Source organism: Macaca thibetana, chromosome 1, assembly GCF_024542745.1.
Source record: "Macaca thibetana thibetana isolate TM-01 chromosome 1, ASM2454274v1, whole genome shotgun sequence".
Lineage (NCBI taxonomy): Eukaryota > Metazoa > Chordata > Mammalia > Primates > Cercopithecidae > Macaca > Macaca thibetana.
The window spans coordinates 32,253,827-32,279,568 of NC_065578.1; the positions used below are offsets into that span (position 1 = coordinate 32,253,827).

General features: G+C 53.2%; 1 protein-coding gene across 3 annotated transcripts in view; it reads left to right on the plus strand.

The window, feature by feature from the left end:
- Window positions 1-414: 414 nt before the first annotated feature.
- ZNF362 (zinc finger protein 362) overlaps window positions 415-25,742 on the plus strand; it is a 41,972-nt gene continuing 16,644 nt past the window's right edge. Inside the window, exons 1-6 of one of the 3 annotated variants that reach the window (XM_050746562.1) lie at window positions 448-624; window positions 14,426-14,551; window positions 19,431-19,547; window positions 20,298-20,361; window positions 20,545-20,791; window positions 24,312-24,645. In XM_050746562.1, coding sequence (XP_050602519.1) covers window positions 20,299-20,361; window positions 20,545-20,791; window positions 24,312-24,645 — 644 coding nt within the window. In that variant the 5' untranslated portion in view covers window positions 448-624; window positions 14,426-14,551; window positions 19,431-19,547; window position 20,298. Of the gene's footprint in view, window positions 625-14,425; window positions 14,552-19,430; window positions 19,548-20,297; window positions 20,362-20,544; window positions 20,792-24,311; window positions 24,646-25,742 lie in introns of all 3 variants that reach the window. The other 2 variants (XM_050746473.1, XM_050746543.1) reach the window with 2 other exon arrangements.

Here is a 25,742-nt window from a genome sequence, read left to right on the forward strand (position 1 = left end):
CCCGCGCGGCTCAGGGGGGCGGAGTGGGGGCGAGGAGTTCCTTTGTGGCTCTGCCTCCGGCGCGGAGCGAGCGGGGGGGCGCAGCGCAACTTTGCCAGGCGGCGGCAGCGGCAGCGGCGGCGGCGGCGGCGGCGGCGGCGGCGGCGGCGGCGAGCGCGAGACGAGGCCCCGGGGCCCGAGCGGGGACCCCAGCGCGCGGCCCGCCCCCGCCCCCCGCCCGGCCCCCTCCCCTCGCGCGCAGTCGCCAGCGCCCGGCGCTGCCCACTCGCGGGAGGCCCCGGGGCCGGACGGGCTGCGCAGCCGGAGAGGCGGGGGCCCGACGCGGCCCCCCCGGAGCCGGGCGCCTGGCGCGGGGGCTCGCCGAGCGCACGGGGGCCCGCGCGGCGCTGCAGACCCAGCCTCCCGCCGCCGCCGCCGCCGCCGCCGCCGCCTCGGCGCTTGCAGAACCCAGAAGTGAACAGCAGGCGACCCGGAAGGTTTGCGCGCGGCTCCGCAGCGAGCCGGAGCCGGAGCCGGAGCCGGAGCCCGAGCCCGGAGCCTGAGCCGGAGCCCCAGCCCGGCCCTGCTCGGGCCGCCGGGCGCGGGGCTGCGGCCGCGTCCCGGAGGCGCCGCCAGTACAGCCAGGTCCGTGCGGGCCCGGGGCGCGCGGGGAGCGGGCCCAGCGGCGGCGGGCGCCTGCCCGCGGGAAAGTTGCGCCGAGTTGCGGGCGGGGGCCGGGCCGGGGCGCGGGCGCTGTCAGCGCGGGCCGGGGCGCTCCGAGAGCCCGGGGCCGCCTGCGCCTCGGGCCCGGCCCGGAGCGGCGGCGGCGGCGGCGGGGCGCGCGGGGTAGGAAGTGTCTCCCGCGGCGTGTCTGGGGCTGGTCTCCGAGTGTGTGTGCGTGTGTGTGTGTGTGCGCGCGCGTGTGTGTATGTTTTCTTAAGCCGGGCTATTCAAACCCTGCTGCAATTCTCCGGTAAACAATGATTCATGGGGCTTAATGCAAATAAACGGATTGCAAACGGCGCGGTTCGCGCACTTTGCAGCCGGCCCGGTGGAGCGGCCAGTGCCGGATTTCTCCCTTTTTTTGCAGATCTGCAGAATATGGCGTCCCTGTCCTGTTTTAAAAATAAGCCAGGCTGCCATTTTTGTTTTTCTTTTGTCTGAAAATTTTAATAAAACTGTCTGAGAATGTGGGAGAGGCGGCTGGAAGCAGAGGGGGCACCCGAAGGGTTGGCTTTTTTCCTTTTCTTTGGAGAGAGCCGCGAGCCTTTCGGGGAGGTGAGACACAATGCAATTGCACTTTAAAGAAAAAAAAAAAGGGAAGCTGCCGGGCGATTTGGGCGGGGGGAGGGCTGGGAATTTAAAGTTAACTCCGAAAGTTTGCTTTGCTTTGCTTCTCTTTCTTTCTTTCTTTTTTTTTGGAAGGCGGTGAAATGCCGCGAAAGGATCTCGAGGCCCATTTCTCCCCCAGCCAGCTGCCTTTGCAGGATTTTTGGGAAAAGTTAACTGCCGGTTTCCTCAGAGCTGCGCGGGATGGGGGGCCGAAGGGGGGGCAGATGTGGAGGGTTGGGGATGGGAGTTTTGGGGGAACTGGGAAACATTTTTTGGAAGGGGCTCTATAAACATGGCATTGTAAGGAGCTAGATCCTCAGATCTGGGGGAGAGGACCGGCAAGAGGGGCTCAGAGTGGGCCCAGGATTTCCAGCAAAGACCCCTAGCATGAGGAAATAATCCTGCTGTCCCACCACCCTGTCCTCGAGCAGTGTGGAACCTTTGGGAGCTGTGTGTGTGGCAGTGGGCCTGTCTCCTTCATGGGTGGCCAGGACCCCCCATGTAGGCTGGAATCCTGCCTAGGCCCTGGGGTGACCCTTGGACCCTGAGGCAAGTGAGCTTGGCCCTTTGCAGTTGGAGAGCCCCCTCCCCAACCTGGTGGTCCTCCTGCCCCCAGAGGTGGCAGCTGGTGGTAATGCCTCCCCGACCCCACCCTATGATGAACTTTTGGTTGGGTGCAGGCCTGCAGCCCAGTGGGTCCTGTCTGAGGGGAGGGGCAGGAAAGGTAATCTGGTTTGCTAGTCCCCCGCGGTGTGAGCCTCACTCCTGTGGTATGCTCTTATTCCTTTCTGCCACTCCTGCCCTACGCCCTGGAGGTAGAAGCACTTTGGACTTCGGTTAAGTTCCTGAAGTATCTTGCTGGACAGGTCAGGGCCTGCTGGCTCCGCAGGCTGCCGAGGGGGATCTGAAGGCCAGGCCCACAAGGTCTGGGGTGAATGACTGGCGCTGTCCAAGGCACTGGGGGCAGTGTTGGGCCTGGCCTCTCATCTGTCCCCTACTCCAGCATTTCTTGGAGGGGAGACCCTTCTAGTGTCACTCCTGGTTTGTGTGCTGGATCCACTAGACAGAGTGAGCTCCCAGAAGACAGAGTTGGGGGTTGAAAGCTGGGGTTAGGGGTTCAGGGCTGTGGAACTTGGCATGCCTTGGCCAGAGGGTACCAAGTCAGGTGATTTTTAGATGGAGGAACTGAGGTCCAGAGAGAGGAAGTGACTTGCCCGAAGTCACGCTACCAGGTAGAAGGAGACTGAACCCGGGACCTGGGTGTTAAGGCTTCCACTGCTAGGCTCCCTCCACTGTTCTCCATGGGGGGCCTGGACCCCTGGAAGATCTGTTTTGAACAGAACTGGACTAGAATGGGACAGCATGATCCTTTCACCCCCTCCTACCCCCTGCCATAATAATCCTCCCTGAGAGAATTGAACTTTACAGTTTGCACAGTATGGTGTGGTGGTTATCACATCAGGTTCTCGCAGAAACTCAGTTGGGGTTAAATTGTCCTAGTGGGGATTATGAACCTCATTATAAGGAAAACAAGACTCAGAGAGGTTGAACAGTGGCAGAGGAGGCTTCAACTCAGGCCTGCAGGCTCCTCGTCTGGTCTTTCCCCAGGTGGACTTTGGTGCTTGTGGGAAGGACTCTTCTAGGTTTTGGGCTAATTCTTCTGCTGAATCCAGTGACTGTGTAAAAATCCAGAGGCCCACCCCACCCAAAGAATGTCAGAGCTGAAAAGGCTTAGATGTCAGGAGGTCACCTGGGCCCAGAGAGGGGAAGCCGCTGGCTAGAAGTCAGTGATTTGGGTCTCAGAACCGGACCTTGATCTCCTGCCTCCCTTCCTCTGTGACACTCAGAGGGACAATGAGCCTCTCTTCCCATTCCCAGGCTGCATGGGCTCCAGGATGGCAGGAATTGCTAGTGGGTGGTGGTGCTGGTGATGGTGTCATGGAATAACAGCCAGTGCTCCATGGAGACATGAACTTGTCCCAGGGACTAAGGAATAGGCTATCTGCAGGCTTGGGGACGGAGGCAAGCTGGTCCCACATGGAAAGGAGGAAGCAGATGTGTGGGTGAGGTGGGGACTGGGTCTGAAGCCAGGCTGGCCCTAGCCCTTCCCTGGGCAGACACTTTTCTGCCTTGTCCCTCTGTAAAATGAGGAGCCATTCGTTCCTTCTTCTGCCACGGGCTATTTTATTCATTCATTTGTTGCCAGATCATTCCTTTATTTTTTCATTATCCATTAATTAGTTTATTGGTTAGTCATCTCAGTAATCTACCCATCTGGTCTTCTATGCAGTCCTTAGCTCACCCAGCCCACACTGCACAGACATGTGAGATACAAGTGTAGTCCTCCAGGGCTCTAAAGCCAACAAGGAAGAAGGGGTGAGACTGCAGGTGCATGAAGCACTAGCCAGGGCAGTGTTCGCTGGGCACCTCCAGGAGTCCCCAGGGGAGGGCTCTCAGAGAATGGAAGTCTTGAAAACACCAAAGGAGTCCCATAAACCTTCATAGTGGTAGACCTGGGTCCTGAGATTAGGTCCCACTGTGTCACATGGCTTCTGTGACTTTGAGCACATTCTTTCCCTTTCTGAGCCTCAGTTTCCTCAACCCTAAAATGGGGTACTTTCTGTGAATCTCTCATGGGTTGTTGGGAGTGATATCAAGACAGTGTATGACATGTCTCCCCGTCTTGGCCAGACATGTGGTGGGAGCTCAGTATGTACCCACTGAGTTATAAGGATTGCTGATTACTGTCCTAGGCCCTGCGATGATTTTGAGAATGGCGATGGTGGTTTCAGAATGAGGCACATGACCTGGGCACCCTGCAAGCCCTGGTCTGCTTTGTCATTCCCCTGCTGAAACTCTTCTAATGTTTCCTAGACATTTAGAAGACAAAATATCTGAAGTACTTTCTGGACCTACAAGGCCCTTAATAGTCCAGGCTCTGCCCACCTCTCAACCTTGGCTCCCCGCATTCCATCGCCACCTCCAGCCACACACTAGTTTTGTTCCGCACCTTGAATTCACAAAGCCTGGTGGCAGGGCCTTTGCACATTTCCCCACCAGGACAGCTTTTCCCTGAGTGTTTACATGACTGGCACCTTCTTGTTTCACAGGTTTCTACTTGAATGTTACCTCCTCAGAGGGTCTGCTTGGATCACTTGCTCTAAAATAGCTTCCTACTCTCACTCTCTCACATCAGCCGCTTTTTCTTTTCTCTTGTGGCTCTCACCAGTATCTGAAACCCTCTCATATATTTATTCACACTTCTTGCCTGTCTACACCACTAGAACATGCTGAAGCGCCATGCGTGTGAGTGAGCAGGTGGTTCTGGTGTGGCGTGGCTGGGGCTTTTGTAGAGGTGAGGAAATGCTAGGAAGTCCAGGTGTGGCAGCGCATTGCCTGGGAGATAAAGTTACACCGAGGGCTGTCTTCTCCTTCTCCCTCCGGGAGACTCAGGGCTGTTGTTAGGAAATAATGAGATGATTAAATCATGGAATCTAAGAATCCAAGTCTCTTCCAATCTCAGAGCTTTAGCATCTGAGAAGCTTTCCAGCTGAGAACCTTTGACACTTGGAATCTTAGCGTGATAGCATGATCCAGTCTTAGGTTTAGAATCTTACAAAGTGGACTTTCACTGCCTTATTTAGCATCACAGAGTGCTCAATTTGTGCCACGCCATGTTCTAAAAGCCTTTATAAATACTAACATAGTTACAGGTGGGGAAGCTGAGGCACAGAGATACTTAGGTATGATGGAGCAGTTGCTAGGATTTGAACCTAGCACTCTGGGACTCATTGGAATCCCTCAACTGTTGAGGGGAAGCCCAACCTCACTTGACCCTTGCACAGAGCAGGAATCCCTTTCCCACCCCCTCGTCAAAAGGGCCTCTGGTCTGTGCCTAAACCCCCCTCCAGTGAGCTCCCTCCTAACCAGCCACCTAGCTTCCTGTTGTCAGAAAGTTCTCATCGCTAGTAAGATTTTCTTCTTTACAATGTGTAAAGTGCTGCACCTCCCTTGTGTGTAACACCTGGGAAGTGATGTTAGTGTCATGGTTTCCCAGTGCCTTTGACCTTGTGGATTCCTGGTTTCAGTAGCCTCTTTCTTCCCACTGGGTTGTAGGAAGAAAGGCAGACGGCCTCAGTGCATTGTTGAATGTAAGAATGAATGAATTGATGCACAAAGACCACATGAACCCTCAGGATTTCTGAGTTCCTCTCTCTCTAGCCTGGTGCTCGGCACTCATCCGGGGTAATTGGTCAGGCTTGGTGTACTCAGGAAAAGGAGACGCTGTTATCTCTCCAATAAAGTGTGTATCTGATGACATTTATACGTGCAATTCTTGGAGAATCATGTGAGGTCTAAAATCATGCACTATTAGGAGCGAGGTGGATGTACCAGATTATCTAGCCAAACTTCGTTCTACCCGTTGGGGAAATTGAAGTAGGAAGGGAGAGGAGCAGGCCTTATCCAAGGCCATGTGCATCTCTGTCTGCTCCCCAGAGGCCAACAGGCTGCCACAGTATCTGCTTTGGGGTTCAAAGGCAGGGGAAAGCACTCGATGGGACAGCTGCTCCTTCTCTAGTGGAGAAGCAACCCCTGTACAATGGGGGCAACATTTTTGGATGCACAGGGTGCACCTGGCACTTGGGGGGAGATTGAGGAAGCCAGCTGCATTGAGAGTGGGTTGGGGCCATGGTGATGGGGATGGCTTTCTAGAACCGGGGCTGGAACTAGGCTTTGGAGGTGGCTGGAATTTGGGGGAGGTGGCTGAATAGTGTCTTTAGTGGATAAGGTGTGTAGGGAAGGCCGAGGAATTTGACTTTGGGGCCTAAGAGGTCCTGCTTTGTTCCCTGCCTCATCCATGTGGCCACAAGGATACCGTTGGTGGGGTCTCCACCATCTGGGTCCCTTTCTGAACTTTGGGCGAAGGCTTTAGGATTCTTTTTTTTTTTTTTTTTTTTTTTTTTTGAGATGAAATCTCGCTCTGTTGCCTAGGCTGGAGTGCAATAGTGTGATCTCTGCTCACTGTAAGCTCCGCCTCCCGGGTTCACGCCTTTCTCCTGCCTCAACCTCCCGAGTAGCTCGCCCGCCACCACACCCAGCTAATTTTTTTTTGTATTTTTAGTAGAGACGGGGTTTCACCGTGTTAGCCAGGATGGTCTCGATCTCCTGACCTCGTGATCCGCCCGCCTCGGCCTCCCAAAGTGCTGGGATTACAGGTGTGAGCCACCACGCCCGGCCAGCTTTAGGATTCTTAAGGGGACAGTCTAGGCAGCCATTCCAGGTTCTGTGGCTCTGTGGGGGTGCACCTGCCTGAGAGGGGGCACAACCCTTCAACACACTCAAATACATTCATACATATTCACACTATTGGCTTTTCCATGACCACCCCGACCCTACCTCCTGCACCATCCTTGCCAATGTGGAGCACTCCTCTGCTATTTCAGAAATACCACCACAGATGTCCTAAACTGGACCCCTAGGAGCCAGGAGTTCAGGAAGCATGTCTGCTGGAGTGTGCATGCACACACGGTATACACATCACACAGGAGCACATGCATGCTCTCTTGCCACTGGTAGGACCACATACCAAAGTGCACTCTCCTGGGAAACAGCACTCAGCCACATGCTTGATATCTGCACATTCTCCCACACGCATGGTGTTCATCTGAACACAGCTCTGCTCACTCAGGCCTCCTTGTGCACACGTGTGTTTTTACATGTAGATGAGTCTTGCATGCGCACACTCGTTTACACTTGAGATAAGATAGCCTCAAATTCTAGGCCTTGCGCAGCATGTCTCATACACACCCTTGCACTCACGCCTGCACCCACACCTGGCCTAGATCCGCTGGAAATGATGGAGCCGGCAGCTCATTTCCATCTCCTGCCTTCATTCACTAGTATTTCTTGAGCGTTTACTATATCCAGGCCTTGTGCTAGATGCTGGGGATAGTGGGGAGGAAAACTGATGTATATAGGTTCCTGCCCTAGCGGAGGTAGACAGGCACTGTAAAAAAGATCACACAAATGATGATGATGATTTTTTTTTTTTTTGAGATGGAGTCTCTGTCACCCAGTCTGGACTGCAGTGCACAGTCTTGGCTCACTGCAACCTCCACCTCCCAGGCTTAAGCAATTCTCCTGCCTCAGCCTCCAGAGTAGCTGGGATTACAGGCATGTGCCACCATACCCGGCTAATTTTTGTATTTTTAGTAGAGATGGGGTTTTGCCATGTTGGTCAAGCTGGTGTCAAACTCCTGACCTCAGGTGATCACCCACCTCAGCCTCCCAAAGTGCTGGGATAACACGCATGAGCCATGGTGCCTGGCCACATGATGATTAAGATTAGAGATTTTGGTCACTATGATGACTGATGATGGGGGAGAGGCAGAGGGAACGGCCTGGGTGGAGGCCCCGAGGTGAGAAATCCAGGGACAAGGAGATGGTGGTGGCACTGGGACCTAGGGAAGGTGCAGGGGATGAGGCAGCAGGTGAGGCTGAGTCTGGTGGGGCCTGTAGCCAGTCTTCCCTGGCCTGTTCCCCCAGAGCCATTTGTCCACCCCATACCCTCCCCACTCCTTTCTCTCCCCAGCCCAGCCCAGCCCTCCCTTTGCTGCTGTGGCCCGCGTGGGGCCCGCTCTGTCTGCTGGCCTGCACCCCAGCTGGAGGCCTATTTAGCCTGCCCCACAGGCTGCCTGCCCTGGAGGTCCTGGGATATAGCAGGGAAGCAGGCTTGACTACCTGCCAGGGGTTCCCTGTCCAGGACCCCTGAGACCTGTCTCAGAAGCTCCTGGGGGCCGGGCCAGAGCCAGGGCCCAGCAGTTGGCTTTCCTGTTTTCAGTGAATCTCAGACCTGGATCTTTGCCAGTCAAAAGAATGGTCCCTGTGGGTCCTGAAGGCCGCCCAGAGCTACTGCCACTCCCCACCCCCCAGATGGCATCACTGGCTGGTCAGATTTCCATGTGGGTCTTTGGAATGTTGGGAAAAACTCCCTTAGGCCTTGGAGAACCTAGCAACAGCAACGGCAGCTGACTGTTCAGGAGTCCTCACTGTGTGCCAGGCAGTGTTCGAAAGATTTTATCCATATTAGCTCACTTAGTCCTCCGTACAACCCATGGAGATACCATGATCATCCCCAGTTTACAGATGAGAAAATTGAGGCTTGGAGATGTTGGTAACAATCCCAAGGGCCTGGGCTGGGACTATCTGCCTCCAGAATCCAGACTTTTAACCCTCGAGCTGTCACATTCCCCTTTAAGGGTCCAGGAGCCCAGGCTATGATTTGGTTGAACCCCTTCACCTTACAGAGGCAGAAAAGGAGGCCCAGAGAGAAAATGGACTTGCCAGAGTGTTCTGTTACCCTGCCTGCACCAGATGCATGGCCTTGGGCAGGTGAGTTACCTCTCTGAGCCTCATTCCTGACCCCAGTGAAGTGATGACCAGAGAAGCTTGGAGGACACATGGGGACTGAAATTGAGAAAGGACCCGGGGTGAGGGCTTCTTAAGTCTCCTGATACTTGCTTTATAAGTCATTAAGCTGTTTGTTCATGTTCTAAGCATCTTTCTGAATATATGTTATATTTCAAAACACTCACAGCATCTACCTCATGGGGTCGTTAGGAGCCAGAGTGAGAAATGCTTGTAAAGTATCTTAAGGTGCCTAGCATGGAGGAAGCAACTATTATTATTACCATCATCATTTCATGCCAGCAGAAGGAGTTCCCTGTGGGGATAGGAGCTGGGGGTCCCCAGGAGAAACAGAAGTAGGGAGGGGGGTGTGTTCCAAGCCTGTAGAACATTCTCTCAGAACTGAGAGGGTGTCATGGCCCCTTCCCTAGATGAGGGCACTGAGGCTACTAGAGAGGGTCAACCACCCTGGGTGTCTCTGGGTAGCTGGAGGTGGGAATGGGGGGCCGAGAGGGTGAGGGTGTTGGGGAGGGGGAGTGCCAGTGAGGGGAAGGGGCAGGCTCCCAGCTCCCACTGACCTGGGCACAGACAGCAAACCCTCCGGCTCTGATCAACCCTGCCGTCACAACGAAAACAGCCCTTCCCAGCCCCATGGGGCTGCGGAAACCCAGCCTAATTGGATCCAGGACCCTGGGAGCCTCTTTCCTTCCAGGGAAGGAAGTTCCCAGGAGTGTGTTTCTGGGGCTGGCCAGGCCTAGCCAAAGTCTTGAGGGTGGGGTGGGGTGCAGCATCTGCGGCTCAGGGTTCTAGCTGCATGGAGTGGCAGAGGGCAGAGGGGCCATGGGAGGCAAACTTCGAGCATGTCTCAGGAGCCTGAAAGATGGGAAGCCTCAGTTTCCCTCTCCTAGACCATCTGCTTATTCCCTCCAGGCCATCCTTCTGGCCGCATAACGGCTTATCCATTGAAGACCTTGGCCATGGCCCTCCCTTGCTCAGGGACCTCCCACGTCCCCTTCCATGTTCTTTCACCAGAGCACCTTAGCCTGGAACTCTAGTCCTTTACGAATGGCTCCAGCCACCCCACCCTTCTTCCCTTGTGAATTCCTGCGCTATACCCCTGACCCACGTGATGCCGTGTGCTTTCCTGCCTCGGGGCCTTTGCACGTGCAGTTCTTGCCACCTGCCATGCTCTCTGGCATCTCCCTCTTGCAATTTCCCCTTCCCCCTTCAGTAAGTCCCACCTGCCTGAAGTCTGTTCTTCCCACAGTGAGATGAGTTCACCCTCCTGAGGATGCTGCCACTACCCTCCCTTCCCTCCCAGCCCGACTGCAGCAGTAGCTGTTGTCCCTCTCTGGGGACAGGGATTATGTTTGAGAAACCTTTACTGTCCCAGGGAGTTAACAGTTTTCCAGCCTCTGCACACGCTGCCCTTCTGCCGCAATGGCTCTCCTGGTAAACTCCCACGTCTTTACGGCTCGCATGGAAAAACCCCTCCTCATCAATTCCCTCAGTGAACATCTGTTGAGTACCCAGTGTATACTAGACACTTGAGGCCCTACTGCATGGCTGGCGCTGGGCTCTGGGGCTGCAGCAGTGATGGCTGATGGGGAGACAGGCCTAAGGCATATTTAGAGGCGTGGTATTAATACAAAGGTGGGACAGGGAGAAGGCAGAGGACCATGGGAGTGTATACCAGGGTAGCCCAATTCCTATGTGGGAAACATCAAAAGTGACCTTTAAGTTGAGACAGGAGTGGAGACCTGGGTGAGCTGTAGGGCTATGCTGGGGTAGGGGTTGTAACTAAGAACCAGACCGAGCCCTGCTTTTGGGGAGCCCACAGTCTACTTGAGGGACTGGACAAATAACCAGATAACCAGACAGTTCCCCAAGGCAGTGCCAGCTGAGCAGAGTTTTGAAGGCAGGGTTCCAGCTGGGAGGTATGGCCCCCAGGTGGAGGGGCTCAGCCTGTGCAGAGCCGTGGCTCATCAGGTCACCTTGTTCTGGGGGCCCTGATGCTGGAGGGATGGTGCCAAGGGGCACACCTGATGAGATGAGTGTGGCCAGGGGACCTTCTTGGTGAAAGCCTGAGCGTCAGACTGTGGAGTTTGAACTGTACCCCAAAAGTGATGGGAATCCAAGAAGGATTTTAAGCGGTAGACTTAGTGCCCTGGGCAGGCTCTCCTTCAGCTTGGTCCTCCCTGCTGGGGCCCCGGATGGGACCAGGAGTCCCTTCGTGTCTGCTCTCCCCCACCCACTGCTGTCATGGGTGGGGCTGGAGGCTTTTGCTGTGGGACTTTGAGCAGGCCCCTGTCCCTCCCTGAGCCCCACTCTCCTGGGTAAACTTGCAGGGCCTTAGGCCAGAATCCTATGTGGGGCTGTGGGCTGGAGTTTGGGGTATCTTGCTTTGTCATACCTTGCTTAACTTTTGGTTTTATTAAAAATATTCCCTTAAAAAGTCACATAACAATACTCTTCCAGGCCTATTGCCCCATTAGCTGTGACATGGAGAAAAATTAGAAAACAGGGATATGAAATAAGTAAAAACCCACCTCATCTCTGCCCCTGCTCCAAGCCAGAAACATCACCACTGTTAGCCTTTTGGTGTTTCTTCCCCTCTTTTCTCTCAGCACCCAGTTTTCATATAGATATCCTTGCTCTATCTATACATGCAGTTTTTAAAAAATCTTCCCATTTCCCCCCTATCACAAGTGTTTTTTAAATGACTGCAGAGTGGTTTCAATCCTTCCTTTTAATGGATCCAGTGTCAGGGTGGAGAGGATGGGCTTTAGGGCCTGATTGTCTGTATTCAAATCCTACACTTAACTGCTTGACTTTGGGCAAATTTACTGATCTCTCTGTGCCTTCAGTTCCTGACAGGCCAATGTGAGTGTTAAATGAGTCATTACAAGGCCAGTAACATTAGCTGTTATTAACGACCGTAGACTGTGTCACCAAGTAACATGACTTACACAGAACCTATTTAAAATTTCGGCTGTTCCAGGTTTTTGCTGTTGTAAAAAACCACTGATGCAAACAGCTTTGTACATATAACTTTTTCTCTATTTTTCTAGGGATGGATGACCAAGAATGGGATCACTAGGCCAGGAAGTTTGGACATTTTTAGAGCTCTTGACAAATTCATGCCAGATTGTTTTCAGAAATGATTGTTACAATTTACACTCCCACCAATAATACATGAGCGTGCGAATTTCACCATACCCTCACCAGTATTGGGTGTTAGCATTTCCTTATTTCTTACTGCTATTTTGATAGGTTAAACTCATTGAATTTTCACTGCTATGGAAGCAGAATCATTTTCTGTGTTTATTAGCTGTTAACATCCTTTTTGGATCGGCTAGTCTTTAGAGAACATACATAGCCCCTTCTTGGGTCAATTAGGAAGACAGGACTTAGATACAGGAAATAGTGAACAGTGTAACAGAGAGGGACAGCACAGTGCCAGAGTGGGTGGAGGGGACTCGGAGGAGGGGGAGGGGGCTTCCTTCTATCCGGGCCACAGCCCTTTCAGTTCCCCCCACCTGATTATTAAGTAATTGATTAATTAATCCAAACCTTTGTCAGATACTGTGCAGGGTTTAAAAGATAAATGATTCAGCCATGATCCCTCCCCAACGGAGCGCATGTCTGGCAGCAGAGATGGATGAGCAAACAGACAGAACATGGGGTGAGAGAGGTTCTGATGATGGAAATGCAGGGTACAAAGGGAGCAGTGAGGAGAGCACGCAGTGCAGCCCGGGCATGGAGGCAGAGTAGTCCCCGATTGCTTCCAGGAAGAGGTGGCCTGTAAGCTGTGGCCTGAGGGATGCATTGGAATTCACTAGTGACATGGGGAGGGCAGAGAATACCAGGGAGAGGATGCAGCCTGTGGAAGGTGAGAAGGGAAGCAGAGCCCTGGGGGAACTGGGAGATGCTCAGTCTGGCTGTGCAGTGCAAAGTGGAACAGCCAGAGAGATCGGCAGGGGCTGCACACGTAAGGCTTAAGCAATCCAGACATTGTCTGGAGGGAAGTAGGGAGCTATGGAGGGTCCTAAGAAGGGCAGGGTTGGGATCTTTTATTTTATTAAAATTACAGTGACTGCAGTAATGGAGTGGAGGATGGAGGAGGGGGGGAACCTGTGAGGAGGCTCTTACAATAGCTGAGGCCAGAGCTGAAGGGGGCCTGTATCAGGGCAGGGGAGGTGGTGCAGACCCTCTTCTCTCCCCACCCTGTAGGATCCTAATCAGCTTCATGGTGCAGATGGAATGCCACCTCTTCCAGGTAGCCCTTCCTGACACCCACCCTCCAAGTCATGCGCGCTTTGAGGCTGGGGCTGTGCGGGGCCTGGCGTGCAACAGTCAACTGCCTGCCCACCAGCAGCTGACGCTGACCTCCCACTGCCCCATGCCTCTGGACCCTCCATCTGTTCCCCGCACTGGGCTACCAACTACTTTCGTTCATTTTTTAAGAATAAATTTATTGTTTTTGTTAAGAAACGGAGCAGCATTACAGAGAATTTGGAAATCAGAGAAACAAAGACAAAGACCAAGATTGGCCCCAGCTGCCTCCTGCCTTGCTCCCAGCCTCCCTCTGGGTGTGGCTCCCTGAAGCTTTCTTTTTCTGACGCAGGTTTTTATTTTTGCCTCCTTTGTAATCATAGTATCCGGACAGTTTTGGGTCCTGCTCTCTCGCATTTGCTTTGTGAGGAGCTAGTTCCCATGTGGCCATGGGGTCTGGGCAAAGTCTCTTCTTTTTAAAGACAGGTTCTCACTCTGTCACCCAGGCTTGAGTGCAGTGGTGTGATCATGGCTCACTGCAGCCTCAAACTCCTGGGCTTAAGCGATTCTCCTGCCTCAGCCTCCCAAAGTGCTGGGATTATAGGCATGAACCATGCCCAGCCCAGCCAAGCAAATCTCACTTTTTAATGTCTGTGTGTTGGGCTGGGGTGGGAGGTCGGGGGTGGCCATAAGTTGCTTTACTGAACCCCTCTGCCTTGCAGTGGGTGAGTCTTGTGACATTCCTCCTGGGCTGCCTGTCCTCTTTGTGTCCATTTGTCTAGGTCTGAAAGTCTCCAGGTGGCAGGGCCTGGCACCTGATGTACCCCTTCCTCAGTACCCCCTCCCTCAGTTCCCCTCTGTGGAACTTGCTGGGCTGGCCTCAGAGACACCCTTCTGGGACAGGGTGATAAACAGACCCAGTTTCAAGTTCAGACTCAGCTCTGTGACCTAAGGCAACTTGCTTAACCTCTCTGGACCTCAGTTTCCTCATCTGTACAATAGGTCTATTGTGAGAATAAAATAATGGCTGTAAAATATCCTGACACAGTCCCCAGTCCATTGGAAGTGGCCACCTTGGGCTAGAGGCTGGCAGAAATGAATGAGCACCAACCCTACTTGTGAAGAGTTTGAAGTCTGGTGGGGAGGACGCCCGGGAAAATATAACTGCCCTGGAGTGCAGTTGGCCCTGTAGTGCTGGCTCAGTGCTGGGCATCCTAACTCCATCACTTACTAGCTGTGTGATTTGGGGCAAGTTGGTCGATCTCTCTGTGCTGCACTTTCTTCTGTTAATTGTGCATCTCACAGAGTCATTGGGAAGATTCAGTGACATGAATCATGACATATTCAACACATAGATGTTAAAATCAATGGTAGCTGGCACTTTATTACTATTATTATTGTTATTATTGTTATTGTTATTCCCATATACAAGGTGCTGTTGGGAACACAGAGGAAGTGACTGGCTGGGGGTTCAGGGAAAGCTCCGTAGAAGAGGGAACACTTGAGCTGGGTCTTGAAGGATGAGTAGAAGTTCACCAAGTGGGAAAGGACACTCTAGGTAAGGAGCTTGTGATTCCAGGTTGCACTCTGTCAATGAGGGTTTGTTCTTTGGGGGATTAAAGCATTGTGTTCTTCCCTGAGTGCTCCTACTCCCCCGCTCTGGGTCTGCCCTGGGGGAGGTGTGTGCTTACCCTCCTGTAGTGGCCTCCTGTGTCGTGGTGGCTGTGGGTTCCTCCTCACGGCAGCTGCTGGGTCCCCATCAGTCCATGTTTGGGGCCACAGGTCTGTATCTGTCATGTGTGTCTGGGTTTGGTGCTGTCTGTCCGCATGTTCCTATGGCTGTGTTTGTCAGCATTGGTATACAGTGGGCCCCCTGGGCTCCACTGTGGGGGGTACTTTGCATGCTTCCTTGGCCTCCAGCTCCAGGCCTCTTAGGCCGCCCTCCTCCCTGGCCCAGGTGCAGCCCCTGCCTCTCTGCTCTGCTCCCCAGGGGCTTCCCGCTGCCTCTTCTCCTGGCCTTTCTAGTCCCCTCTACACTAGGCACTCAGAGGGGCCTTTCTCAACCACAGATTCTGTCCCATCACCTACTGCTTCAAGTCTAGCCTTCAGGCCTAGGAATCAGGGAGCAGCCCTTTAGGTCTGGCCCCAGCTGCTGGTTCCAGCCTCATCTCCCATCTGCCAGGCAACACCGAACATTCGTGGCTCCCCTCACACACTGTTGGGCTCCTCGCCTGGGGGGCCTTTGCTCAAGCTGTTGCTTCTGCTGGGAATGCTCCCACCCCTCCTCTGCCTAGCTAACTCCCACTCATCCTTTAAGACCCAAGGCAGGCATCACCTCCCCTGGGAAGTCCTCCCTGATCCTCTCCAGGCTGGGTCAGGTCCCTGGCTCTGGGCTGCTAATCCCTTCCATGGGGGGTAGGAGCAAGTGCCTTGCCCAAGATCACACAGCTGGTGAGTTGGAGTCAAGATTGGGATCCGGGTATGTTGGGCTGCAAACAGAGCGGGCTGTTCCACAGTCCCGGTGAGGCAACAGTGGCTGGGACTGTTGGAGAAGAGTGGGTGGGCTTGAGAGAGACTTTGGAACTGGAATCCTGAAGACATGGCTGAGATGGGTCTGAGGTGGGTGGGGAGGGAGGGCAAGTGTGGTAGATCACTGTGTGTCTGCAGGAGCATCTGGGCAGGTGTGCGGTAGATCACTGTGTGTCTGCAGGAGCATCTGGGCAGGTGTGCGGTAGATCACTGTGTGTCTGCAGGAGCATCTGGGCAGGTGTGCGGTAGATCACTGTGTGTCTGCAGGAGCATCTGGGCAGGTGTGCGGTAGATCACTGTGTGTCTGCAGGAGCATCTGGGCAGGTGTGCGGTAGATCACTGTGTGTCTGCAGGAGCATCTGGGCAGGTGTGCGGTAGATCACTGTGTGTCTGCAGGAGCATCTGGGCAGGTGTGTGTTAGATCACTGTGTGTCTGCAGGAGCATCTGGGCAGGTGTGTGTTAGATCACTGTGTGTCTGCAGGAGCATCTGGGCAGGTGTGTGTTAGATCACTGTGTGTCTGCAGGAGCATCTGGGCAGATGGGGATGTCCCACTGTGAGGGGGGGATGACCAGACCAGGTGCATGGCATAGGGAAAGACGAAGTTCAGCTCAGGCCCGCAGAGTCTGAGCAGCCCAGGAGTCGGCCAAAGGGACTGTCAGGGAGAGGCCTAGCTGGAGGTGGGGACTTCGGGCTTGGCTGGGCTTTAGATTCTAAAATGGTTGGGCCACCCAGGAACTGAGGCTGGTGGGAGAGAGGGAGCTCCCACTCTATCCTGAGGAGCTGAATTGGTGGGGAAGAGAGGCTAGGGACTATAAAGGAGGCTGAGAAAGTGAGGAGCCAGGTGTCATGGCACACAGACCTTCTCCGAGGGGCCAGGTGGCAGGGAGGCCATGGAGGACAGGACTGGAATGTGGCCCATAAGCTTTGACCTCAGGGCGGCTACTGTGCTGTGTAGGTAGTCTCATAGGTCGGAGTTCTTTGCAGAAGCTTGTGGGCCACTTGTCTGCTTCCTCCACTTAGCTTGGGGCTCGGGGAGGGCCGAGTTCTTTCCAGTTGGCTAAGGCTCCCCAGCACTGGTCCCAGTTTGGCCCAGAGGATTTGTCCAGTATGAATGGATGGACAGATTGATAGATGGGCCAGCTGCCATCAGCAGGCCGTATTTTGGAAGGGGTGTTTCATTCATCCGTCCATCCGCTGTTTTTCACCTTTTAGAATAAGAGAAACAAAATGACATTTGCTCCCCTGCGAGGATCAGCCCTGTGTCTTGAGGCTGACAGTAGAGAGTCTTGGCTTTTGTCGTGCTTGAGGCCTGGCCACCAGCGTGTTTCCTCTGCCCATTCTAGCATGCACACTCAACCCCCAGGTGGCTGCTCTGTCTCCACCCCCAGCCCTCACCAGGTCCTCAGATAGTCACCTCCGCGTCACTGCTCCCCTGGCCCAGCATGCTTCCTGCCGCCTTCTCACCACCAGCATTCCAACCCAACATCTTAGCGTGGCATTCAGTGCCCTGTGTCTCCCCACCTCTCTGCTCTGCAGCTCTCTTTAGTGCCCGTGGGTGCTGTTCACTATCCCAAGCCTGCCTTGTGCTTTCACATCTCCACGCCTTTGCTCAAGCTGTGACCTCTTCCAAGAATGTCCTTCTGCCTTGTCCCTCTGTCCTGAACACACATCTGACCATATCTCTTTCTGGCTTCAAGCCCCTCCCTTAGGCAAGATCTGAATGGCTTGGCCTGGCCCTGGCTACCTTCCTCCCTCACCTCTCGCCAGGGCCCACCCTCTTGTCCAGGTCCCAGGGCTGCACAGGGGATACCCACCTCAAAGGCATGTTGGGAGTCTCACATGAGATGCAATGCGTGTGACACGCAGGAAGAGCTCAGGAAATGTTTGGCCCCTGCCCTGTCTTCCCTGTGCCTGTCACACAGTAGGTGGACACCAGGACTAGGGTCACTGACTGAATCATTACTTAGAACCAGCCAGAAAATGATGCAGAGAAATCAGGCAGAGGTGGTGTGGATCAGATGAAGTGATCTGGGGCCCAACTAGGGTGAGGGGTGGCCCCTGCCTGACCAGGGGTCTGATAAGTGGCAGAGAGGATGTTCTATGCCAGCTGTGGTACCCTGGGCAAGGCCCCCTCTTCCCATGGCCCCCTGACCAGTGTAGTGGCTCTGAACTTGGCACTGAACTGAACTGAAGAGGAGGAAAAGACGGATCTCCTAGAACTGTCTGAGAAGCAGCGAGGTGCAGTGGGCAGAGTCCTGGGCCGGGGCCGGAGTGAGGCAAGGTAGCCTGTTTCACCCCATTTTACAGAGGAGGAAACCTGAGGCTTAGAGAGCTAGCATCCAGCATCACAGCACCGTGCTGCTTCCTGTTTCTCATGCATGTGGCCTGAGCAAGGTGCCTCCCTCCTGGTGCCCTCATTTCTTCCTCCGTGAAATGAGAGTGAAAATTCTTCCTTGCTTGCCATCCTCCTGAGGTTCTAATGAGAATGTTGGTGGGCACAGAAGAGCTTTGTAAACTGTGAGCAGTGCTAGATAATTGTATGGGATTGTCTTTAAAATCATTCTGATTATTATTACTTCATTTATTCATTTCATTATGCAACTCACATTATTGATAACCTTTGGGCCTCGGTGCTGGGGATACCCAGATGAACAAGACAGGTGTATCCAATGTCCATGCTCCCTGCCCCTAGCCGTGGAGCCTCTTTACCCTGGCTTTACATCTCAGTCGCCTCCATATTTCTCCCTGTGGACAACAGCAGGGTTGGGACAGGTCCTGAGACTGCTGTGTGAGCAAGTGCTCACCTGTGGGGTCGCAGCCATGTCATCCTAAGGTAGGGCTTATTCACAAGCCTGTGGTCAGGATGCTTTGTCATTCCCCTGAATAGGTAAGGGACTGATGAACTAGACTTTGGAGTCAGGCGGATTAGAGTGGGAATCTCAGCTCTCTGCTTACTTGCTGTGTGACCTTGAATAAGTCACTCCACCTCTCTGAATTCAGTGTCCTGAGTTGTAAAATGGGAATGATAAGAGTACCTACCTGCCTTTCAGTGTCATTGTGCCTGGCACAAGAGAGGCACTTGGTAACTTGCAGCCTCCTCACTGTAATTATTGTTTTGAGTTTGTTCTGGGAAAGGAGAAGTCCCAGGGGTCTGGAGCATTCAGGGAGAACTCCAGGCAGGAAGTACTTCTTGTGTTGGGCTGTAAGGGATGGGTGGGCAGAGGGAAGGGCATCTTGGTGCCTGTGGGTGGAGGAACAGGAGGGCTGATGGAGGGCAGGAGCTGCCCCAGCCGCCTCAGGAGGGTGCTCCAACCCCAACTGGCCCTCAGGCTGGGAGTGAGGGGTAAGGATGTTTGCCTATAGATATTGAGCCATTTGCATATGGGCATTTGCTCTACCAAAGACTAGGGTTTGCAAAGCAAATTCCCCAGAGGAACCAGCTTGAGCAAATCTGATTTCTAATTTTGACTGTGGCACCTTCGCCTTGTGGCCTAGGACAGGTTTCCTCCTTCCCTTCTCTCTGAGCCTCAGTTTCTTCACTGATAAAATGGTATAATAATACCTCTTGTGCCTGCTTTCAAGTAAAGATCACAAGAGATAATTCATCTAAAATTTCTTTCTTAAAATATTGAGATTAGATCGTGTCCTTATCGAGGGTTTTCTCTCGAAACCTTATAGCTACCATTCCAATAGGGGCTTTTCACGCTCATAGGATGAGGAAAAGAGGTTGAAAGTGCTTCATTTTGGTCTTTCCTGTCAAAATAAACAATTTCATTTAAGCAACGATACCAGTTAAGCAAGTGATTTCCATAAGAGAGAGAGAAGAGAAACTTGACAGGGAGCAAGGCTTAATGGAAACCCTCTGTGAGGCATGGTCCCTGTAAGTCACTTCTTGACTTACTCTAGGGTCGCAGGAAGACAAACCTTCTGGAAGACTGAGATAGCCCTGAAGGCCCATCCTTCATACTGCCCTGGTTGAAAAGGCCTTCTAACCGCACAGGCCTGCCATGGAACTTGCCAGAGGTGAGGGCCACCAGTCTGTCACACACTTTTACCAAAGAGCCCCAGACTGCCCTAGCTTCAGGCCTCTTCGGCCCCTCCGTGACCACAGCGTTCTCGTCCACATCGTGGTGGGCCAGGTGTTGCATGTGGCATTGAACAACCACACGTGGCCTGTTAACTTTCCAGAAGTACAGTTTCTTGAGTCAAAAGGCAATAATCATTTGGGTCACTGTAAATTGTCCTGCCAAACTGCCCCTCAGAAAGGCTATATCTGGTGACCCCATGTTGCCCCCTGATTTTGAGAAGGATGTCTGTACTCAAAGGGACAGGGGGCAGAAGGGCAGGGATCAGGGATGGGCATTTACAAATTTGCTCCAGTCCGCCCCAGTTTGTCTCTGGACTCGGGGGCCCTTCTGTGTGGAACGCATGGGGTTGGTACAGCAGCCTGGGGCCCTCCTGGGGGATGGAGATTGGTTGGCCAGCAATTGGGGTGACAGGGGTGGGAGCTGGTCGAGAGTACTCCAGTCTGGATGTGACGTTTGCCCTGTGGGGCCCACTAAGGTGGGGGGTGTCACCCAATTCCAGGTTTTTCAGCCTGGAGATGTGACTCCCTGGGCCAGGTGGGAGGCCTGCTGTGCTGTGAGGCTGGGGGACCCATGGGGACATGGATCCCAGACACTGGCCCCGACTTGAGTGGATGCAGCTAAGGGGTGCTCGCCCCAGTCTGTGGGGAGGGCTCTCTTCCCGGTGACAGTCGCTCTCTTCCCGCAGGATGGCCGAGCCTCGATTTAACAACCCCTACTTCTGGCCCCCTCCTCCCACCATGCCCAGCCAGGTAAGACTGACGTCGTCCCTCCGGATGCCCTACCCTCCTTGGAGCTGCTTCGCTTCGCCCTGGGTTTTGGCTGTGCCTTGTGGGGCGAGGGGTTAGGAGCGAGGGGCGCGGGTGGACCAGCGGGCCTGGGGAAGGCGCGGGACGCGGTCCAGACCTCCTCAGCCCGTCGTCTTACGCCCGCAGCTGGACAACCTGGTCCTGATTAACAAGATCAAGGAGCAGCTGATGGCGGAGAAGATCAGGCCGCCTCACCTGCCGCCCACGTCGGCCTCGTCGCAGCAGCCGCTGCTAGTGCCGCCGGCGCCCGCGGAGAGCAGCCAGGCCGTCATGTCGCTGCCCAAGCTGCAGCAGGTGCCGGGGCTGCATCCGCAGGCGGTGCCGCAGCCCGACGTGGCGCTGCACGCGCGGCCGGCCACCAGCACCGTCACAGGTAGGCGGCGCGGGCGGGGCCGGCGAGTGGGCGGGGCCGGGGAGGACTGGGTGGGAGGGGGCGGGCGTAGAGGGGACTTGGTGAGGATGGGACCCTGCTAGGTGAAGAGCAGGGCGGGCAGGGCTTGGGGGTAGGGCGCAAAGCTTGGGGTGGTGGGGATGGCCCCGACGAGCCACAGCACTGGAGTTCCAACGACCCGGTACTGGAAGGACCCTTCTCCCCGCAGTGGACACGACAGGAGTGTGTCACTGTCCCATGGGGCTCACCAGGAAAGTTAGGTTCCCAATATAGAACTTTGGAAATCCTGAGATTCTTTGGGAACCCAGAGAACGACCAGATTTGAGGGGTAAGAGCCGAAACGCAAGGAAAGGTTGGCAGCAAACCAGGGAAATGGGACAGGAAGAGGGAACCGCACATGCGGAGGGAGTATGTGTGTAGGAAGCAAGAGAAGGACAGACCGTCTGGGGTGGGAAGGCCTAGAAGATGGTGATGATGATGGTGATGGTGGCAGCTAGCTGCAGTCGAGCGCCCATGTCTGTTCACCAGTGTTCATTGTACTCCCAGCAGCCTGTGAGGTGTGTGCTGTTGGTATTAGGTGGAACACGGGACCGTTTTGACTTAGAAAAACAGCAGTTTCATGCAGTTCACCACAATGTCTCTATTCAACAGATGAGGAAACTGAGGCAGAGAAAGGTAAAGCCACTTGCAACCACGGTTTACAGCTAGTAAGAGGCAGAGGCCGGCAGTGTGGCTCCAGAGCCCGTGTCTTCACTCTGTTTCCATGCTCAGTTCTGCTGAGGCTTTGAGGAAGCAGGGACCAGATTAAGAAGGGCCCTGTAGGCCACAAAGCAGTTTGGACTTGACCCTTGGGCAGTGGGGAACCACTGAAGGTTTTTAAGTGGGGGAGAAAACACTCAGATATGGGTTGAGAAAACGGAGTCTGGCTGCTAGGTGGAGAAGAGGTTGTCAGGGGGTAAGCATGGAAGCAGGGAGATCTTCAGGAGTGTGGTGACCTGGGCAACGCAGTGGTAGTGGGAATAGAGAGAAGTGGACAGATCTGAGATACATTGTGGGAGACGAGAGGACAGGATGTAGGAGTGTGAGGGGAGGCAGGAGGTGAGGGAGACTCCTGGGCCACTGCCCTTGTGATGAAATCCCTGGAGAAGGAACAGGGTTGGGGAAAGAGGTGAGCTAAGTCTTGGATAGGTTGAGGCTGGGGTGCCAGGGGGACATCCTGGGGTAATGTCAAGGGGCTGGAGCCACCGGAGGCCCTCCTTGGAGCCTGGTGGATAGGCTTTCTTGGGAGACCACAGTGGCTGGGCTTTTGTTCCTCCCCTGTCGCCTCTGCTGCCAGCCAGGTGATTCTGCCTCTTTCCTTCTCTCCTGCCTTTTCCCAGAGTCACCCAAGAATTACAGGGCCTGGTAAACCTATCCAGGCCCCAGCCGCACTCTGCATATCCCCTGTTACTATGATTTTATTAAATTTATTTTTTCCATTATAAAAGTAATATTAAAAAAGTAATATAAGCATATTAAGGGAAATTTGGAAAAAAGAGAAACTAGCAACAAAAAAATCATTCATAATCCCCAGCTCCCAACCCAGCAGCTCAGACAGGCTCTTGGTCCATTTCCTTCCTTTGCCATATTTTTTGTTTTTCAATATTCGTGTGTGTTTTGCTGAGCTTGTGGTAGGGCTGTACCCATGGTTTTAACTTGCTTTTCCTACTCACCATTCTGTCATAAACATATATATTCCACTTTTTATTATAAAAGTAATACATAGTCATTATAGAAAATTTGGAAATTGCCAATAAGCTGAAAGGAGAAAAAACAGCCTTAATCCTACTATTGTGAGAATTTTCATGTTTATAATTTATTTTATTTTATCCTTTAATCACAGATGTTAAAAATGGATAAATTCACCAGGTAAAAGATTCAAATAATATAGAATCAGACAAAGTAGGAAAATCTCCTTTACCAAAAAATTCTTCTCTTTCCCTAGAGAGAACCACAATTAGCAGTTTGATGTGTCTCTTCTCAGATCTATTCCTGTGCGTTTACATATGCACATATATCTTGTCCAAACTACATATGTAGTTTGAGTGTGTGTTCTTTAAAATAGATGACCTCCTATGTCTGTGATTGGCTTTTTTCACCTGACAGCACATTTCGACCTTCTCTCTCTGTCACTGCATCACATCGATCTTGTTTTAGTGGCTGTGCAGTTCTCCCTAATGAGAGTGGACCACAGCTCTTTACAAAGCTCATGCTGAGGACAAACAGGTTGTGTTCAATTTTATCTGATCACAGTTTTGTATGGACTTGTATACACATCTTTGTGCTCATGTGGGAATATTTCTTTATTGTAAATTTCTAGAAGTAGAATTACTCGGCCAAAGTTATGTACATTAAAATTTGTTTAAATTAATTATTATTATTTTTTTTAAGAGATAGGGTCTTGTCCTGTTACCCAGGCTGGAGTGCAGTGGTGTGAATATGGCTCACTGAAGCCTCCACCTCAGGGGCTCAAGTGATCCTCCCACCCCAGCCTCCCTAGTAGCTGGGACTACAGGCACATGCCACCACACCCAGCTAATTTTTGTAATTTTTGTAGAGAGACAGGGTTTTGCCATGTTGCCCAGGCTGGTCTTCAACTTCTGGGCTCAAGCAATCCTCCTACCTCAGCCTCTTAAAGTGTTGGGATTACAAGTGTGAGCCACTGTGCTTGGCCATGTTTAAATTTTAATGACTGTTGCCAGACTACCCTTCATTAAGGCTTTGCAAATGTATGCTCCCACCACCAGTGTGTGATACAAAACATTCTCCTGCTGACTTGACATTATCTTTTTCAATGCACAAATTTTTAGCTTTTTTTTTTTAAAAGAAAAAAAAACGTAGTTAGAACCACACAATAGATACCATTTTCATCTTTTTGTCTGCTTCAGTTGATACTATAAATGTGTCTAGTCTTCTCATTTTTAAAAGAATAACTTTTACTACAGAAGTTTTTAAAGCTCTCATTGTCGAATCAAGTACAGTTAAGCTTCTTTTTTTTTAAAAAAATTACTCCTAGTCTACCATCCATATCACATTTTGGCACATTCTTTCCTACTTATTTTTTCTGTGCATACATATGTAGTTTGCTTAAACAAACATAACCTCCTTTTCAATGGGCAGCTGAGGCAATTAATCGCTGTTTACCGAACCCCTTCCTAATGTTGCATATTTCAGTTGCCTCTAAAATTTTGCTGTTATAAATAAGACAGCAGTGAACTTCTTTGTGCCTCAGTCTTTTTCTATAGTTTGAATTTTTCCAAAGTGCCTCTGTTATATAAGTCAATTTAATCTTAAGGTGCCTAAGGCATCTTACACATGCACAAGGTCTCATTTAGTTACCCCTGGGTAGCAACTTACGAACGTTAAGGGGATGCTCGCCTGCCAAAATCACATAGCTGGGTGGGCAGCCGAGCTGGCCTCTGCAGCTCCCCTCACCCCTACCCCCACCCGCCTGTCTTCGCAGGTCTGGGGCTGTCCACCCGGACCCCGGCTGTGAGCACTTCTGAGTCGAGCGCGGGCACAGGCACGGGCACGGGTACCAGCACCCCGTCCACACCCACCACCACCAGCCAGAGCCGCCTCATCGCCTCGTCCCCCACCCTCATCTCAGGGATCACCAGCCCCCCTCTCCTGGACTCCATCAAGACAATCCAGGGCCATGGCCTGCTTGGCCCCCCCAAGTCCGAACGCGGCCGCAAAAAGATCAAGGCGGAGAACCCGGGGGGTCCGCCTGTCCTTGTAGTCCCCTACCCCATCCTGGCCTCGGGCGAGACTGCCAAGGAGGGCAAGACGTACAGGTGGGGGTCTCGGCGGGATGAGGTCCGAGTGGGCTTGGGGCTGGGGCTTGAGCCAGGGCTGCTCCAGGAGCCCAGCAGTGGGGCTCAAACGGACCCTTTGGGCCGAGGGGGCAGGGCTAGGGTCCAGAGGGGCGGGGCCTTCTGGAGAGCCCCACCCACATCCCGGGTCCCGATTCGGGCAGGGCTGCTGGGTAGGGTAATAGAGCTTTGGACCCTTAGGTGTGGCCCGTGCCTGGCAGCCGCCCCCACAGCCTGGGGTTGTGAGAGTCGGTTTCCTCCTCCCTTTAAGCAGTGTTCTCAACCCTGGCCACCTTAGAATCACCTGAAGAGGCCGTGCACGGTGGCTCATGCCTGTAATACCAGCACTTTGGGAGGCCAAGGTGGGTGGATCACCTACGGTCAGGAGTTTGAGACCAGCCTGGCCTGCATGGTGAAACCTCATCTCTACAAAAAATACAAAGTTAGCCGGGCCTGGTGGTGCGCCCCTGTAATCCCAGCTACTCAGGAGGCTGAGGCAAGAGAATAACTTGAACTCTGGAGGCAGAGGCTGCAGTGAGCTGAGATCGGGCCACTGCACTCCAACCTGGGCGACAGAGTGAGACTCTGTCTCAAACAACCACCACCACCACCAGAATTTTAAAGAATCACCTGAAGAGCTTTCAGAAAATGCAGATGCCAGGGCTGCATCTCCAGGAATTCTGAGTTAACTTTTTGAGGGCAGAGGGTGTGGAGGGTGGGGCAGGCGTTGGTATTTCTTAGATGCTCCCCAGATGATTCTAATGAGCAGCCTGGTTGAGAACTACTTCATGTGGTAGAGCCTCCTCCCCAGAACCATGGGATGTAGCCCTGGGCAAAGCCTCACCAGGATCAGACCTGTCTTCCCTATGAGGTATAACCCTCTGCCCCGGGCTCTGTAATGTTCCCCCAGGCAAGAGCTTCCCCCTCCAGATTTAAGGGTGCCCAGGCTGGGAGACTGTGCCCTGTCTTTCCCAGGTGGGCCTGTGCTTCTTGGGCTCCTCACAGGAAAATACTGTCCCAGGTGCAAGGTCTCTCTGATGCGGAAGAGCTCCCCTGAGATGGACAGGCTGGGAGGGTCT